This window comes from Acanthopagrus latus, chromosome 10, assembly GCF_904848185.1.
Source record: "Acanthopagrus latus isolate v.2019 chromosome 10, fAcaLat1.1, whole genome shotgun sequence".
NCBI lineage: Eukaryota > Metazoa > Chordata > Actinopteri > Spariformes > Sparidae > Acanthopagrus > Acanthopagrus latus.
This window is the reverse complement of record NC_051048.1, coordinates 22347016-22366437: the sequence shown is the minus strand read 5'-3', so window position 1 is coordinate 22366437 and position 19422 is coordinate 22347016. Positions and strand designations below refer to the sequence as shown.

The window sequence follows — 19422 nt, the reverse complement described above, 5'->3', positions numbered from 1 at the left end:
GTTGCCAAACAGAGATGTCAATAAAAGGCCCAAAACTGTGAAAACCCCAGATTTGATAGCAACACTGTTAAAATTCTGCCACACGACAGTTAATGTTAGTCATTAGAAAATTAACTGGAGCAAATGACTGCAGGTAAGGGATCAAATAAAATTGATTCTACACAGAGACATGCAAGAGAGCAGCCTATACAAGAGAGAAAGGACAAATGTAGAAGAACAATAAAAGAGGCAATAACGGGAAAGAAAGAAGGAGGAAGAAAGAGAGAGGTGATGGCAGGATACATATGGGGCCTCTTGGTTTTTGGGCAGCGAGGGGAGACATGCCAGGTAATGGCTTCCAGACACACACACACACACACGCACACACGCACACACACACACACACACACACACATACTCATGCACCCTAATTCGATGTAGAAATCTGACAAGGAGACTGAGTGTATGTGGATGTGTGTGTATATACCAGAGGCCTTTTCTTTCACATACTCAAGAGGGTCTGACTTCCTCTGCCAATGAGAGTGAGGCCAGCTAGTCTCAGTCTGTGTGTGTGTGTGTGTGTGTGTGTGTGTGTGTGTGTGTGTGTGTGTGTGTGTGTGTGTGTGTGTGTGTGTGTGTGTGTGTGTGTGCGAAAGCACTGGGGGTTAATGTATGCTTTCAATCACAGCTCTAGACAGGAGAAATTAGATCCCTGCAGCAATGATGTGAACCTCCACAGATAAAAGTCTACAGCCTCACAGCATACAGAAAGACAGATAGTATACTGACAACAGTGCGTCAAGTGTATTTAAAAATGTTTTAGTTGAATTAGATTTTCATTAAAGCAAAAGTTTGACATTTTGGAAAGTGTGCTTAATTTTTTTCCAAGATTTCGGGTTAAGGTTAGGTTTAGTTAACTTCTGGGCAAAGCCACCATCCAAGTTTTGTGGAAATCTGTTCGGGAGTTTTTGTATAATCCTGCTGAGAAAACAAACCAAGGGTGAAAGCGTAACCCCCTTGGCGGAGGTAAAGCTGGAGCAGTGGAATTAGATTTATCATTTGTTTGAGGCTGACTGAACACACCTGGCTGCTTCCTCCTTTTGTCTGCAAAAGTTAGAAAGTTGGAAGTAATGCTATGAAAAGGTTAAGGGAGCAGCTATAGGCTAAGGACAAAGAGGAGATGAAGAAAACATTAAAAGAAAGCAGCAGCATTTGAAGCGAGACAAAGAAAAGATGAAATGAGGAAGACAGGAAGAGATAATTAAACAGAGGAAGGATACATATGGAGGAGTGGGAGGGGAAAGAGAGGGCAAGATGACTTAACCGGGATACACTGCCTGCTCAGGAATACTCCACCCTCAGTCTCCAATACACTCTGCAATTACCCAGTGAGGTAAATCCCCCAGCATTCCCCACTATGCGCTGTCACAGCCCTCCCACTCCTGCAACTTGTGTGTGTGTGTGTGTGTGTGTCACTACTTTTCTCTGACATTCCTGTGCAGAACGGAGAGGCAGTGAGCTCTGCTGCAGAGAGACAGACGTACAAATCCAACTCAGAACGTCATTAGGAAAAGCTTTGATTTACTCAGAAGAAGAAGAAGAGGGTGCAGCTCTTTCTCCTTCTATCACATCTCATTGTGAACTTTTCTGATTAGGGAATTCCAATTTTGGGAAATCTCAATGTAAGTCAGCTGGGAAGTCTCACCTTTTTAACAACGGTTTTCTAGAAAAGCATCCTCTTGTGGCCACAGTTTCCTCCTGCTCTTCTTCTGCAATTCCCTCCCTGGGGGCGGATTCTAAATTTTGGACTGCCGAATTTTCATAGTTTGGGAATACTTTTCGAGAGAAGGAAAAGGACATAGTGTTGCAAACAAAGAGGTGAGTTGACATTGAAGGGTGAAGAGTGCACTTGGCAAAATGATCTGTCAAATTTCATTCAAATTTTTTCAACGTTTTGGCTCCATGTTTGTAGTTGTTTGCATTAAAGGGGCGCTGTGTATTTTTGGGAACTATATTTAAAATTGCATTTTCCTAATTGCTTATGTCTAAACAAACAAGATAAACAAACTCATTTTATTTTCATGACGGAACAAACTGAATGAACAAACTGACATAAAAGGACAACACAATTTCTTTACGCAAAGTTTTTTACTGTATGTGGTGGACCCTGCCTCCTTTCTAGCTTCAAACAGTGTCCTGCAGACCTTATTTTCCACTAAGAACAGCTTGATTTTACAGTTATGGAAAAGACATTTCTTCTGGTTTTGTAGTAATATTATTATTGTCACGTTAGAATTATGAGTTAGAATCTCTTCTCCAAAACTTTGGAGCACCCCTTTAATGTTCTGTTAATGAGAAAAAGCTGCATGATAATAAGCACTACCAAAACCTGTCTGGCCAGTAAGTCTACCAGTAATACTTACAAAATCTCTCCATACTTCAAAGTGAGAGCTTGATCGCTAATGGTGCATAAATGTGGAGTGTGTTGCACAATGTGTGCCGAATGTGAAGTCTCAGGGGAGTCAGAGTTGCTTGTTCTGCTGATCCCCTGAAAGATCTAAGTCGTGTGTCTGAGAATGAGGGAGAGAAGAAAAGGACGGCGGGGCAGAGGGGAGTAAATTGTCCACTGCACATTGAGTTGAAAGAGATGACTGGATGAGAGGATAAAAGCATAAAGAAGGGAAAGGAGATGCAGTTTCGTCCTGTCTCTAGTTTTATCATCAAATCGTAAGGACAGATGCTGGGTAAGAATGCCGGTGATGCACACACACACACAGGCACACAAAATGTTGCACAAGGATGTGGCATGCATGTACTTTCTGCACGTACGTAAAGAAAAGATGTTGAACTAACTTATGCTCATGCATTCGTTCACATAAAGAGATTTAAACAAACACATCTATGTTTCATTGCACTCATCTGTTTAGTTTGTTCCTGGCTTGGATGGCGGAGCGGCCCGGTGCTGAAACACAATGCACACAAACACACACATGCCAATGAAATAAAACACACATGCACAAAAAGTAAATGCATGTGCTGAAGGACCTACAGGCAACTTTGAGGCTACTCACTAATCGTGACGCTAAGAATAAAACAAATGGAATGCACACTCTACTCTGACATTTTATACACACATCTTTCCTTTCTTTCAACTTCAACTGTTTATTTTTCCTTGCACATCTGTGCTGTTTGATCATAAATGTGTAATTTGAGGTGCACGTTTTCTTGTTGTTTATCTGAGACCCTAACCCTAACCGAATAGTTAGCTCATATTATTGTCATATATCATTAACATATATTGTATTGGAAACACATTCATTCTTCAACTTTCACTTGAAAGCAACTCCATGCAACCAGCACTGCAACCAATCATTGGTATAGCAGCTGGGAACTAGAAGTTCAAGTGCGTGATGGGTGCTGTGAAAGATGTTTGGGGTGTGTCGCCTTCACTTCACCCTCCTTGGGTGATGAAAGTCTTGAGCAAAATGACTCCCTATTTTCTACCTTGTATATTACATGTATTTATTTCTATTTGAGGTACTGTTACCAATGGAACAAAATGACAATAAGTCATTAATGTCCTTTGATTTACAGCTCACTATAGAATAGATAATTGTTGTTTTTTTTATTACTATTCATTATATAAGGAATAATGAAAGCACATAGGAATGATTCTTTGAATACAAAACTGGTCAGAACCTCTCCATCTCCAATTTTATTTTACAATTCTTCTCAATTTTATTGCATGCACCACAGAAATTCCATATTTTGTCTATGGTAATAGTGCATTTCGCCTGTTGCTACTTCCAGGGAAACACTTAAAATGCTACTTCCAATTTCCAACATCATCAAACTACTAATTGGAGTGTAAAGCTGCACTTATTTAGTTTTATGAACAGAAAATGATCACCAGACTCTGCGGTCCACTTCAGCTCTATGTGATGTTTAAGTGCCTTTTAACTAATTGTTCTGATTAATGAACCATGACCAAATCTTTGGTCTGTTTCACTCTCATCAACATCACTTCCAGCTGAGGTAGGCAGCCATTTTTAGCTTAAAAAAGCCATGATGAACCCATTGTGCACCACCTGTCTAGCACCAAGCAGCAGATGGACAAAGCTAACAAAAGCAAACAAGCTAATGAAGATTGTGGAGCATTTAGTAGCTACAGAGTCAGGTGTTTCTCCCAGGAGTTGGTAGAGAACAAAAACAGAGCTAAAGGAGAGTGAATATTATACATGTGTTCATCACAGAATAAATGCTTATGTTGCTTCTATTTGATGGATGTTTGAATAGGCAGTTGTTTGTTAAGTTTATGATTTAATACGTCAATATTATATTTACAGCTTGTTATGCTGCCCTAAGAGGCCAAAATGAAATAATGCAAGTTCATCCTTAAAAAAAACAGTTGCTCAGAAATGTCAAAACTCTTCTTATTATGTCAAAACTCCTATTATTATTTTATTTTGACCACAATTCACAAGTGATAATGTGTGTAAGATCCAATTGTATACCTCCATCTGAATTGATCTGACATGATTTCCTGAAAATCAGACTGATAGTAGAGGATACTGGAAGCCAATTAATGATTCTATATGCATTATACTAGTATTGGTGTGTTCCTCTGCAGACCCTGGCTCCCGTAAAGATGGCTGACGTGGTGCAGCTAGACCCCAACAGCCTGCAGATACCCAGTGAGACATGCACACATTTTGTACACATGCTTCACTGCTATGGCAACCTGGGCAAAATGACTCACTCTTCCCTCTTTATCTTTTGGAGCGTGAACATGCTGACCTTTCCATGTCCCTCCCCCGCTTGGGAATATTACTCACATCAGATTCCAGTGACATTCCAGTAATTCCAGTTCATTATAAATATTCAACCTCACATCTCGAGAGCTTCAGGTTAAGTGGGTTCATGCCCTATCTCATTTATCTCTGCAGGGGAAAATGAGTTTATTTTGCATGAGTTCATGTACGTTAGTATCAGCACTTGTCGACAGCCTAATGATGGCTCTTTCCTATTGATAAGAGAGGTTTCCCATGGCTGCTTATCGCCTCAAGTCTACAGGATTTTTTTGGCTATTCTTTTCATTTTTCAGTCGAGCATGTGTGACACTTTTCCAATGCCAAAATAACAATAATTATGAGATTTTAATTGTTACTACTGCATAGTGTTACACTTCTCTTTCTCTTCTCCATTAATCCCCAGATGATATATCAGCCGCTTCGTCAGTCCCTTCGTCGCCTGCCACAGCTCGAAATGACTGCAGCATCACACCCCTCACACCGTCACCCTCCCCGGTAACTACACACACACACACATAAACGTGCACACACACACACACACCCACACACACACACACACACCACAGACATTCTTACACACCCTTTCCTCTTTCTGCTTATTTTCTTTATATAGAGCTCTTAAACGCGATGTTTAAACCCACATCCACTTCTCACTGTTATTAGTGGTTTATAATAACACTTACACACAGTTTTAAGTGAGGTGTAGGCTCAAAACAAGTGCCCGATAAAGACTACGGATGGTGGTCAAGAAATATATGCACCTTGGCACTAACTCTTACAAGTGGGCTACTAAAGAAGGAAAAACAGCATCCGATTTCTAAGCCAAGCTGATCATTCTGCTCAGTTTCCTCGCATAGAAACTCATTATTACAGAAATGTCAGAGATCTTGGTCTAAATCCCACCCATGCTTCATTTCCAGACAATGACAGCCCACATGACCTGATTCACTCTGTAGTTATGATGCTTATATAGCAGCACTAAACAGCTGAGGATAAGGGGAGTATCAGGTTTGATGATAGTTAGTCATAAAGCAAAGTATTGGACTGTAATTGTGACCTGATGAAAAGTTAACATATTAATTCAAATTGTACTCAGTACTCAAGTATAATTTCAAAAGTCACCAAGTAGATTGCAAACTGTAGTGCATTCTTAAGTATAAGTAAAATGATGGACTAAGAAGCACAAGTACCCAAAAAATTACTTAATGTCAGAGAGCGGAGAAGTTGTAATTAGTTATTTGCACCCTTCAGGAAAATGTACTTTTCAGTGATACTTCAGGTCTTTAATGGGTTTGTAAGGTACTTATCCTTGGTCAGTGTTTCACCTGTGGCAGATGACCATCAGCTGTGTGGAAAAGCACCAGCAGGGAAGCAGAGTGACAGAGTGATATTCTAGCCACCTAAAAGAAGACATGCCTTAAAATATATTTATCCATTTAAGTGTTCACTATCACTACCCACTATTTAATAGTTTCATTAATTATTAATTAATTTAGCTGTTGCAGCTAGTTGAGGAGGATCAATTAACAAAATGGTTCCCAATGAATATTCTGTCAAATGACTCATTTGGTTATTTCAGTTTATAACAAAACACGATATTTTACAAACTCCTCATATGTTTTGTGCGTAGAGTTAGGGTTAGTCTTCATGTGTAAAGTAAGCAGATAAATTTGATGAAATAAAAGGTACAATACTTCTCTCTAAGACGAAGTGGAGTGGAAATATAAAGTGGCATTAAAAGAAAGTAATCAAGTACAAGCTCCTGAGGGTCATTCTAATAGTAACCAGGATCACCACAGTCAGGAGGCTTCCTCCTGTGGGCCTCAGAGCCACACAGCCAGCTCGGCTAATAAAACACACAAAGGTGTTGAAAAAACATGAATGAGCACAGAGGTGATTGTGAAGAGTTGTTATCCTATCAGTGTCAGCTACAACACGCACAAATCTGCCTCTCCCTCGGGCCTTGTTCTGTCCCTCAGCGGGTGGAGGTCAGACCCAGGATGGCCTGTCCGTTCACGGTGGTCGTGGCGATAGACTTTGGGACGACCTCCAGTGGCTATGCGTTCAGCTTCACACAGGACTCAGAGGCCATACACATGATGAAGTAAGAGTTGGCTTTTATTGTCTTCAGTTGTATTCTTTAAATGTTCCATCCTTAACATCTTTTCCCTCCAATACATGCAGGCGCTGGGAGGGCGGCGACCCTGGTGTGGCCAATCAGAAGAGCCCGACTTGTCTGCTGCTGACTCCTGATTTGCGGTTCCACAGCTTTGGGTTCGCTGCCCGCGACTTCTACCACGACCTGGACCCAGAGGAGGCCCGGCATTGGCTCTATTTCGATAAGTTCAAGATGAAGATCCACAGCACAAGTGTAAGAGAGATCGAATGAGAAGAACCACAGATGATTCTGTTTATGACTTAAGAAAAATGTTTTTAAAAGCCCACTTTACAAACGGGTAGTGTTTGGTTTGCAAATATATGACTGTTACGAAGCAAGGAGGGGCCAATTACGGAACGCAATCAAGTAACGTCGTGGGAAATGTAGGATCCAGTGATTAAGAAGCTTAAAAATGGGAATAAAAAATTTCCCTTTAAGGCTTTAAACATCACAAAGATGACTTGTTCCTGCAGCAGTTTTTCAGCAGTTATGTTTGTGTTTGCTGCAGGACCTCACCATGGAGACGGAGCTGGAGGCGGTAAACGGTCGGAGGGTCAGGGCCATCGAGGTGTTTGCTCACGCACTGCGGTTCTTCAGGGAACATGCTCTAAAGGTGCAGTTACAAATATATGTACTTATTTAGATATGTCTTACTTAAAAATGAGGTGTTGCTGTACTGTGACTTACAAAGCATTTTCCCAATGTGAGTATTTTGCTCTGATGGATACTCATATCTCGAGTCTGATTTTAGGAAGTGTTATATATTGATTCTTTTTAGGAGGTGAAGGACCAGTCGTCATCTGTACTGGAGGGAGAGGAGATCAGATGGGTGATCACCGTCCCTGCTGTGTGGAGACAACCTGCCAAACAGTTCATGAGAGAGGCTGCATACCTGGTAGGGGCACACAGACACATACTGACAGATAAATAAATACATGGAGTGGATATGACTGACTGAAAGAGGAAAAAACAATATACACATCACACACATCAACACACTGTACATGCTGTTTTTGATTAAAACCTTTTGATATTTAGCGTTTTTTGTTGCTTTTTGGGTTGAGAACATCCCCTTTCTTATCCACTCATGATACTATTACCCATTTCCAACAAACCTGTTTACCTGTAGAATGTTCCAAACAGATGTTTTTGGAGGATTCCTTTAACTTTCACAGTCTTGTGTTGCCCCTGTCCAAACTTGTTTAAAACATATTATTGGCATTCAATTCAGAATAAGCAGATATTTACAAAAACAATGAAGATGATGAGGTAAAACATCATTGGATTGTTTTCTTTTCATATATGTCACACAGGATTAACAAATTATAGCATTTGTTTATTTTTGTTTTATTTTGGACTTGGGGTTGTACATCTTTGGCTAGATGTGTCTCTGTATAACAGATTTAATATATATGCACAAGTTTATTTTTTGGTGCATTTTCTTTTATGAAATATTTTTAAAAATCATGTTGTGTCTTTTATCCACCTCAGTAACACACTTCCCCCCTTGTTAATCAAAAACTTGTTATATTTTACATTCTCACTAAGCTTAAATACAGTCTGTGTTTGTTGTTGCACGAAAAGTTGAGATTTCAGACTTTCAGTGTTTTGACTCTATGAGTGACCAAAGTGTCATCGCCATTGGCTGCAAGTGTTTTTATGTTAATATACCAGTTCAATGTTGTATCACTGAAACTGTATCTGTGTGAGAGAGTAAGAACAACAGAAAGATGGAAAGAAAAAAACATGAGAGAAAGGCTGTCTGAGTAATGTCCTCATGGATGATCACTTTCACACACACACTGCACTCTTGACTCTCTCTTCCCATCAACACACACACTCCTGCTCTGTGCACTGTATGTGTCACAATGACTTGTAGGAAGTGTGCGTACATGGACAGGAATGCGGGGGGTCCTATCACAATACACATCAATGAGAGTGGTCTGTGTGTGTGTGTGTGTACTTGTGCAGCACATGCACAATAGTTAGGATGGGAAAGACTGTACAACCTTTTACTTTTAATGCCATGCTTTCCTTGTTCTCCTTCACTCACTGTTCAGCTGTCTCATTTGAACACATACACACACACACACACACACACATACACACACACACACACACACACATACACACACACACACAGGATCGATGTGTTAACTTTTATCTCTCATCTGCCCTTCACTCACCCGGGTGCGTACATAAATAGTGTAATGCATACACGCTTTCACGAGAACACTGACATATATGCACACACACACCCTGCTCTGGCTCCCAGCTTGAGGCCGTCGGGTGTGTGCGCTTCCTGCTGGTGATGATGTCATCAGAAGGGAACAATGAGGGAGACCGGCATACAAACACAGGAAGTAGTGTCCAGACCGCCGCCCTGCGCACACACACACACATCATTCCAGACACTCAACTTTACTCCCAATTCATCAAGACAAAAGCTTATATACAAGCTCTCCTCTCCTAATGGCATTTTGTTACACCTATACTTTATATGCACCAAAGCAGAGTCATGCATGAAAGCATGATGGAGTCATGCTCGTTCAGCCTCTTAAGCCTGCTCAATAATGAAAATCTGTCTTCCTCCAGGCTGGTCTAGTGTCTCCTGACTGTCCTGAGCAGCTCCTCATCGCTCTGGAACCAGAAGCTGCGTCCATTTACTGCCGCAAGCTCCGCCTACACCAGGTGATTGACCTGAGCTTGCAGCCAGTCACAAACGGCCTTGATCTGGAGGTGTCGCGGCCCTTTGACTCCAGCTTCAGACAAGGTAGGGGGGGGGGGGGGGGGGGGACGGTTGTGTGTGAATGTGTGTGTCCTGTTGCAGACTGTGTCATGAGCATGAAACCCCACTATGTTCCTGGAAATGTTGTTACTTGGGTGCGCTTGTGGATTGTGGTTTTTGTATAGCACTGTGTGTGTGTGTGTGTGTGTGTGTGTGTGTGTGTGCGCGCGTGTGTGTAAAAGAAATAGAGAGCAGTGAGGGTAAAGATCTGACTTCAGATACTGCTTGTGGTTTTGCCTCATGACTTTGCAGTTCTGTGTGTATGTGGGGGCCATATGTGTCCCGTCAAGCAGAATTTTTTCTGTATTATTCTGCATCTTACTCATATTTTGTAGCAATGTGACCATGCCTCTGTCATTGCAAAGAAGCAGAGGTTATCTGGGTCATTTCCAAAGTTTTCTGCACAGACAATTTTTCACTTGCACAATGTGGTGTGACGTGATCCGCTCTAGAAACTGCACGTCCTTCATCTTCCGGTGCCAGCCCTACAGTATATTTAAATTCTGTATCCAGCGCAGAGATCTGAGCTTTACTGCTTGCTTTCACAAGGCAGTGTACATCAGTCACTTTCATTTTTACTTTTATCTTGCATCTCAGTGCTTTTTCATCCCTTCCTACACTTTTCACATTTCACATCTATCTATCTATCTATCTATCTATCTATCTATCTATCTATCTATCTATCTATCTATCTATCTATCTATCTATCTATCTATCCAAAAGATAAACACACTGTATACAAGAACACATGGGAAAGTACTGACAACCTATACAATGTGAATTGAAAATTTAAGTAATTTAACTATGTTATGAATGACACTTGTCAAATGTTGAATGTGAAATCCAAATCTGCAGAGAGTTATCTCCCAACTCTGCAGCCCCCCACTGAGCTCTGGACTGTTTTAGCATCTTTCAGCTCATTGTTTCCGTCTTCCTGTCCGCTGGCTCAATAGGCTACAATTTCTAAATAGAAATAGACAACTTATAAACTCCCCCCCCAGCTTTTCCAAGTGCTGTTATTGTTGGCTCTGCTATTGTAAAGACAACAAAATCGCTTTCGTTTTCCCTCAGAGCCTCGCCACTCACAACTCCACATACACTGCGTTTGTTTCAAAGGTTCTGTCAAGAAATTTTTGACACGACTTTGGAATTCAAAGAGAAAAAGTAAGCACACACGAGGTGAAGTGAAATTGTCTTTGCTACTCGTATATTGAGTAATATAATGTATATGAGTAATAACATAGTTTGAGTTTTGCTAACCCTAACCCCACACAAAAGTAACTACAGCAGGGGTTGATGTAAAGGGACACAAAGACAAAATGTGAGTTTCTTCATTCATTTAGTCTATAACAGAGACATGGTTAGGGTTAGACAGCAGAGAGGGTTTTACTAGAAATCAAGCCTTCATTTGCCTGGTAGATTTCGTACCTGGTGGCAGACAGAATTACATTGTGAGAGGGAGTTTTGAGAATCAATCTAAAGCACACATGGTGTCTCTATTCTATAGAGATTATACAAGATTATACAGTCCAATCAAATTATAAGTATTCTATTTCAAAGCTGCCTTGACAACATTTGTCTTTACAACATTTACTGGAAAATGCTGCTAAATTGCAGTGAAGGAACCAAGACTGATTTCAGGCAGGGAATAAAAAGGGGCCTGATGCATAATTCAGCAAACGAACATGCCGTCCAAAATCCCCTGCACAGGCCCACTTATACATATCCAGTCAGTGACACACACACAAAGAGCATTCACACACACACACACACACACACAAAGACACACACGAAACACAGGATATTGTAATTGGAACAAGGTGCAGTGAAACTATGATCTCACCCCCTCCTGGCCTGTCACTCTCCCTCTCCTTCACTTAGATTCATTTTTTTCTTCCCCCTCCGTCTCTTTAGCATTTGCTTGGATTCTGGCTTTCTTTTGCCAGGTCTAACACACACTCACACAAACACACAAACACACACTCACAAACAAACGTATTTACATAAACGCACACACTTTTTTACTATCTTTAGCTTTTCTTCCACCTCATTTCGTCTCCAAAGATAGCACCAGGGAGCCATTAACACACACACTCTCTCTCTCTCTCTCTCTCTCTCTCTCTCTCTCTCTCTCTCTCTCTCTCTCTCTCACACACACACACACACACACACACACACACACACACACAGCTGTAAATGGTTTCCAGACTTGCATGTTATACATTGCCACACACACACACAATCACACCAAGAAGCACATACATCACCTCCTGCGTCATCCAGGGCCTTAAAAACAACTGCATTACTTTTAAGACAGTGTGGTCACTGCTGCTCAATAAGGTTACAAATCTTTACAGTAAATGTTTTTTTTCTTTCTTTCTTTTGTATTTATTTTTTCGTATTCATTTCTTGTTTGTGTGGTGTGCAGTACTCCTGTGGTTTGAGGGAACCTATAAAAACCACTATGAGCCTTGAATTATACAAACACTTCACTTCAGATTGTCAAAGCTATAACTAACAACGCACACTCACAGCTTTCCCCCGCAACCGTGTTTGAAAAAATTCATCCTCCATCTTTGATCTGTAATTCCTTCCCCTATTAAAGCCATTATGTCTCATTTCATGGGTTCACTTGCCTGATGGAGGCATATAAGTGTTTCTGTTCTGTCAAACAGGCTGTCAGGTATTTAGTATTTTTGTCATCTGTGTCTGAGTGTTTTCCTTGGCCTCAATCCACACTCTTAACCTGCCAGTCAGGCGGTTTGGATGTTGAGAACCAAGAGAAAGTTGAAATGTGAGAGTGCTCTGCATTTCCAACAAATTGCTCCTGTCATGGCACGACATTACGACTGGTTTAGGTATGTTTTTATTGTTTTTTCTCATTGGGTAAATGTCATGAACTCCAGGGTTATGAAACTGATTTAAACCATGCTTTAAAGTATGTGGTCTAAATTAAAACCACTCACCTTCCTGAGGTTAAAAGCAGTGATGTGGATGTTTTAGCTTGAGCCACTTTGTATTAAGCATTAGTTAAACACAATTTGAAGTGTCTGACCCTCCTGTATGCTTACACATGAAGACAAACATGTCTTACACACAAAACAATTTTTTTTCATTGAGAAGATGTTGGCACAGAGCAATATTTCAGGGGGACAACAACTCCTTCTGGTGCCCTTGGGACCCAGAAATCCTTGTGTAGCCTCTGAAGCAGTCTATGAAAGATGGAGAACTGAAAAAGATGGACATGCTATCTCACTCAATATGACATTTTCCCGTTTAAGAAGAAAATATTGCAGTTGAGACAATTAGCTTAAGTTAATTGTTGTTGATGAAAAAACCCTAACCCTTTTTTTTTTTTTTTTTGCAGTTCATTTTCTGGCTCTTTAGCTGCTAAATGTCCCACTATGTTCACCGGCTAGTTATTAACTTGTCTGTTGTTCACCACTGAGCATGCGGTGTATGTCAGTTTTGAAAAGTCTGACATGTTAATTATAAATATAGAACTCTGAGGTATTGTTAGTTGTATTTTGAACTTGACTGCTCTCCCTCCAGTGTTTATGCCAGGCTAAGCTAACTGCCTTGCATGCATGTCAGCTTCCCTTCTCTCCTCTCTCTCTGCGAGTAAAGCATATCTCCCAAAAACTGTTACGTAAATCTTTAAGATAATATAAAATCATATCATGCAACAATGTCATTGTAAATTTTAGGTGTAAAAATGACTCTAACTACGAGTCCCAAATAAATACATGAATGACACTGTTAGGCTTCTTAACTTAGGTGGAACTTAAAAGCGGACACGACACTGGAGCTGGATGCAAAGCAACATTATTTAAACACAAGTTGAGTCACAGTAGGTGAGGGTTAGACTTGAAGGCAGTTGAGACTGAGTTCATGAGGTGGAGAATAATGGAGAGGTAGCACACAGAGGCTGGAGAACTGGGTGGTATGTAGACACTCGGTAGAGCACAGACCAGGTGCAGAGCTGCAGAGCTGCTGAGGTACTGGCACACTGGAGGTACTGGAGGTTACTGAAGGCAAAGTATGACAAAGTTAGTTGAAGCACTGGAAGATACATATATACTAGAATAAGTCTTTGCAAACAACTGAGCCATGTACTGCGTATGGTTAACAAAATCATCTGGCAGCAGGTCGCGTGAGGTCCCAGGCTTTAAAGCAGGCAGTGATTAACAACCTGCTGCAGGTGCGTGTACGTCAGATCCCTCCTGAGACTGCAAACTCCGCCCAGCCTTCCAGTGCACCTCTGCAGGCAAACAGAAATACACAAACACACAACACAGAAGACTGCAGCCATAGATTGTGACAGAAACATCTAGAAATGTTTAAATTTGGCCATCATTCCTCACTGCAGGTCAAGGACCTGTTGATTATAATGTCTTTTTAATGTTTTCTATCAATCAACCTTAAGCTTGGCTGTTCATTATCTATTGCTTCATTATGTATTTTTAACTGATCAAAACAAGAAAGGTGTAAAAAATTAAGTTTGTTGTGAATTTGTGTGTATTTAGCTGTGTGTGTGTCTGTTGCAGCGAGGGAGCAGCTGAGGCGATCAAGACACAGCAGGACCTTCCTGGTGGAGAGTGGAACTGGAGAGCTGTGGTCAGAGCTGCGGACTGGTGAGACTGTGTGTGTGTGTGTGTGTGTGTGTGTGTGTGCGTGTGTGTGTGTGTGTGTGTGTGTGTGTGTGTGTGTGTGTGTGTGTGTGCGCGCGTGTGTGCGTGTGTGTGTTTACAAGAGACACATAGACTGCACATGTCGAGGATATAGAAGGTTTTGACTTCTAACCCTGGCAGGCAGACTGACTATGAGAGGCAGACACATGTGTTTTCTAATCTAACCCTCAGATTTGGGCCTTTCCCTCCTGCATATCATCACCTCCTTCTGAATTCACTGTGTCCTTTTTATTTCAGTGTGGTGACTTTTTCCACTCATTATTTGCAATGGCTACAAAGTTTTGTTTAAAGTGGGGTATTAGCAAAACAATTTCTGGCTACAAACTAATGTTTTTCTTGGTTTGGTTCTGACCAGGGATCCCAGTCTGAAAAAAGTCCAAATGTTACAGAAGTAAAGTCACAATAATAAATTTACAGTAACAGGGTAACAAGAATCAAATCATAATCTTTTTGAGAGGATCTACCAGTTTGTACCGTGTCACTCTGCTATTCACAACTCATGGTGTCAAGTTAGGCCTGGGTGTTTAAAATCCTATGCAGGAACAATCAAACTCAGCCAGCTCTCCAGTTTAACACGCAGCCTTTTCTTTCTGTTGAGCCATGACAACAATCTGAGCAGCCACGTGCCCCTGCTGACCCTTTCTGCTCCCTTTCCTGTCCCCACACAGGAAGGACCCACCCCATGGGACTCTTTGCCTCAGCGCTGTACATAAACCAAACGAGTAGAAAGAAAATCTGTCTTACCCTCCTCTTACATTTTCTTCTCTCATCCTTTCCAACATTTCTTCATTTTTGTAAATTTTTTGTTGCTTGTGCTTTTTATTTTTCTCACTCATGCTCGTGTTTGGGGTGTTGTCAGTTTAACTCAGGCTCTTATCGTCTAACATATCATAAACACACACAAAAACACACTCGCAGATGGGGCGCAGCCATCACAGATGCCTGACGGTTGTTTATGTTCAGGGGTCCACTGGTTGAAGAATTTCAGGGGGGTGCACGTGCACAGACACACAGACTCACAGACACACACACACACACACACACACACACACACACACACACTCTGGAAACATGACATTTGGATATTTCACAAAAATAAAGACACATTATAATCCACCATTTCCTCCAAGTTAAGGAAACTGTACTATGTGAAATATTTCCTGGCCCTGAAACACACGTTTTTTCTCATTTATCAGAAGTAACAGATTTCATGAAAAGAAAAATGTTTCCAAAGCACTGTAGGTGTTAAAATTATGTTTGTTTGTGCAGGTGACAGGTATATCGTTGCAGACTGTGGAGGAGGAACAGTTGACCTGACAGTCCATCAGATCGAGCAGCCACAGGGAACACTTAAAGAACTCTACAAGGCTTCAGGTAAACATTCTTACACATGCTAAAACACACAAATGAAGACATTGCTTCAGTTTCCAAAGCTGTAGTCGTTCTTCCAGGTGGTCCGTACGGTGCCGTCGGAGTAGACCTGGCCTTCGAGGCCATGCTGTGTCAGATCTTCGGTGATGACTTCATCCAGAGCTTTAAAGCCAAGCGGCCGGCAGCCTGGGTGGACCTCACCATCGCATTTGAGGCAAGGAAACGGACGGCGGCGCCGGGCAGAGCCAACGCCCTCAACATCTCCCTGCCCTTCTCTTTCATCGACTACTATAAGAGACACCGGGGCCAGAGTGTGGAGGCCGCCCTGAGGAGGAGCAAGTGAGTGTGTGAGTGTATGAGCAGTTGATTATGGATTGATTTGATCTGTCTCTAACTCTAAAAATGCAAACTCTCTCCTGTGTGTGTGTGTGTGTGTGTGTGTGTGTGTGTGTGTGTGTGTGTATGTGTGTCTGTCAGCATGAATATAGTGAAGTGGTCCTCCCAGGGGATGCTGCGTCTGACACAGGAAGCCATGAATGAGCTCTTCCAACCCACCATCATCAATATTGTCAAACACATTGGTGAGAAACACACAAAGACAGACGTACATGCTACAGACCATATTCTCATGGCGGCCATCTTCTTGTGACATCACAGTCAGGGTGTGAAGCTCAACAAGAGATCAGTCTGTATTTCAAGGTGTTTGATAACCCGTTAGAACTACCCTAACCTTCTCTCTTGTTTAAGTCTGGTTTTTGCAGATATCTGCGATGAGAGCAGTGAAAGTAGGCCATTAAAATAACACAAGAACAGCTACAAGAGGCTAAAAGGCTGATGGACAATGGCTGATGGTGATGATTGTCAGACGATTCACACTGAGCTACTCCGTTCACAGTCATTTCAACCATTGTTAGTACAAGAATTTGAGCGCAGCTTTAACTTACATAGATGGGAACTAAGTAAGTTTTGGCTCTCTCATACTGACCTCACAGTATGACAAATTGCCATAAACAGTCCATTAAGTGTACTTACTTTAGATAACACATCCTAGTTTTATTATGAATGGGCATTGTGAATGTAAATGATAAAAAAAGAAGCATAAAAAAGCACAAAGTGCATTTTTCAACCACCCAGCTCTGAACAAACAAAACAAACTTTAGCATAAAACCTTCCACAGTATCCCTGTTCTAAATGACACTGACCTCACTGTTTGTTTTTTCAGCCCTGCTAAGTAAAACTTAAGGCAGAAAAATGGAGAATGCCTGTTTTAAATCAGTCACATTCCAGTGGTACATTCAACAACCAGGGGCCTTGTTTTGTAGCTTTTAGCAGCTGGCCTTTGTTGGATCACCATACGACAACGAGGCCGGAATGGGTTTCACATGTGTCAAATTAAAGAAATGTGAATGGAGTGTAGCTGATGTAGAAATCAGCATGAACATCCACCGATGTAAATTTTATCCACTTATTTTCCTCCCTCATTTCTAACGTGAACACAGAGGCATGCAATTTGCTCTAACACGTCAATGAAGTGAAATTATTCTAAAGCTTTTGCTCCTCCTTTCTTCTCCCCTGACAGAGGAGCTGATGGCAAAACCGGAAGTGCATGGAGTGCGTTTCCTCTTCCTTGTTGGTGGTTTTGCAGAGTCACCCATGCTGCAGAAAGCAGTCCAGAGAGCACTCTGGCGGACATGCCGCATCATCATCCCCCATGATGTTGGACTGACCATACTGAAGGGTGCCGTGCTCTTCGGCCTGGACCCCACTGTGGTGAGTGTTCAGGAGCTCCTGCTCATCCTGGAGCGGCTCTTTGAAATACGTCCTAATGAACTCTTTCTCATAGGTCAGAGTGCGTCGATGCCCCCTGACCTACGGCGTTGGCGTCTTGAACCGGTTTGTGGAGGGGCGCCACCCTCGAGAAAAACTCCTCATCAAGGAAGGCCGGGAGTGGTGCACCGACATCCTCGACCGCTTCGTCTCCGTCGACCAGTCGGTGGCTCTGGGCGAGGTTGTGAGACGGAGCTACACACCTGCTCGTCTGGGCCAGCGGAAGATCATCATCAACATCTACTGCAGCACGACGGACGACGTCACATACATTTCCGACCCCGGAGTCAGGAAGTGCGGGACAGTAACTTTAGACCTTCCGGAACCGTTACCGCTACCGGGAGCAGTAGGAGGGGCAGGAGGAGGAGGCGCAGAGAGGAGAGAGATCAGAGCAACCATGCAGTTTGGAGACACAGAGATCAAAGTCACAGCTGTTGACGTCATGTCTAATCGCTCTGTCCGGGCTTCCATAGACTTCCTGTCTAACTGAGGAGGAGCAGGAAGTGAGGATTGAGGATTGGAAAACAGAAATAACTGATTCTAGGAATGATAGTTTTAGAAAGAAGCGGTACTTTGGGAGTGGGTGACATGTTTTTTTGGAAAGAACAGGAACTCACATTGTGTAATTCACAAATTTAGGCTTTACATTTACCCCTTAGGGTAGTAAAAAAAGATCATGAGAGCAACATTTTATTCAGCCTTTATCTGAAGGGTAGGGTGTCTTTTCTTTGCAGAAAAGAAGACTTTAATTTGTCTTTGACTTCTGGATTCGTTGGACAGTTCATTATGCCGCCCCATACATTGCTGTTGTCTGCATTTCCCGCCCAGAAACTATTCAGGGCAAACTTGTGTGAAGTCTTTAAAAGCTAAGTGAATTCCTTGCTGCAACAGATGATCACCTAGAAAGACTACATAATGATATATACTACCTAGAGTTAAACTCTCATCTGAATTGCTATATATGAAGACTTTTGCCTCATTTAATGACAAAGAATATATGAATATTACAGAGGGATCTCTCACAAGCTCTGTTATGATACCTCATTTAAATCCTATTTCACCGTCCATATATGAGAAATTGACACGACTACCTGGACTGCAGCTTTGTTTCTCTTAAGTGACTGTGATTGTGCCTCATCTAGTGGCGAAATGACTGAACTACAAGCAGAAAATCAGATGAAGGCACACAATGAAGGACTATGTCAACATTTACTGTCAGGTGAGGTGTTCTGTATTGGTAGTGTTTAATAGTACAGGACATTTCATCTCTGAAACACACGAAGAACTGTATCTTTATATTTTCTTTAAGATTATTCACGTATAAAAATGAGAAATTCAAACCAGCCTGATCCAAAAGGAACCTCTTAAAGGGACAGTTCACCCCAAAAATCCAACACATTATATATATATATATATATATATATAATGTTTGCCAAGTGATTCCGTACAACACACTGAAGACGATCTCCATCAGCTGAGGCAGACGGTCTACACAAGTTTGAAAGCACAGAAAACAAACTGCCTACGATTTTGTTTTATTATCTATTAAAGTCAAACAAGCATTAATAAGGAAGGTTATTATGACCTTCCCACCTTCAGATATCAGTGTCTCACCTAAGGCAACCATATAATGTGTATGCTGTAATGAACTGTATTTGTGTTTATGTTCACCAGTTTTCTTTTCCAGTCCACATTAAAACTAGTCTTGTATTGTCCAACATGACAGACCACTTCTTTAATACAGTAAACCTACCACTGATAGATTGATAAACTATCGGGTAATAATATTTTCCCCAC

General features: G+C 41.6%; 1 protein-coding gene and 1 long non-coding RNA gene across 4 annotated transcripts; one reads left to right on the top strand and one right to left on the bottom strand.

Annotated features, from left to right (window-relative positions):
• Window positions 1–1381: 1381 nt before the first annotated feature.
• On the top strand, window positions 1382–19343 carry hspa12b (heat shock protein 12B). Of its 3 annotated transcripts, none has more exons than XM_037112486.1 (14): window positions 1382–1857; window positions 4610–4673; window positions 5194–5285; window positions 6770–6894; window positions 6975–7161; window positions 7457–7561; window positions 7727–7843; window positions 9544–9721; window positions 14284–14370; window positions 15697–15801; window positions 15879–16137; window positions 16276–16379; window positions 17378–17568; window positions 17642–19343. In XM_037112486.1, the coding sequence occupies exons 2-14, from the start codon at window positions 4628–4630 to the stop codon at window positions 18113–18115; spliced, it is 2070 nt and encodes a 689-aa protein (XP_036968381.1). In that variant the 5' UTR covers window positions 1382–1857; window positions 4610–4627; the 3' UTR covers window positions 18116–19343. The 3 variants fall into 3 exon arrangements, with proteins under 3 accessions (XP_036968381.1, XP_036968383.1, XP_036968382.1); XM_037112487.1 differs by lacking the exon at window positions 1382–1857 and adding an exon at window positions 2693–2723; XM_037112488.1 differs by lacking the exon at window positions 4610–4673 and having other exon boundaries at window positions 1383–1857.
• On the bottom strand, window positions 13164–14277 carry LOC119027355. Its single transcript, XR_005077356.1, has 2 exons — window positions 13853–14277; window positions 13164–13764 (listed from the first exon to the last, which is right to left on the bottom strand). It is a non-coding gene; the product is annotated as an uncharacterized LOC119027355 (long non-coding RNA).
• Window positions 19344–19422: the final 79 nt, after the last annotated feature.

Bases quoted from the DNA above. Each gene is read 5' to 3' on its own strand.
- hspa12b (XM_037112486.1), top strand. From the start codon at position 4,628: ATGGCTGACGTGGTGCAGCTAGACCCCAACAGCCTGCAGATACCCA. The intron at 9,722-14,283 runs GTAGGGGGGGGG...TGTCTGTTGCAG, and splicing joins TGACTCCAGCTTCAGACAAG to CGAGGGAGCAGCTGAGGCGA. The intron at 14,371-15,696 runs GTGAGACTGTGT...TTGTTTGTGCAG, and splicing joins GTGGTCAGAGCTGCGGACTG to GTGACAGGTATATCGTTGCA.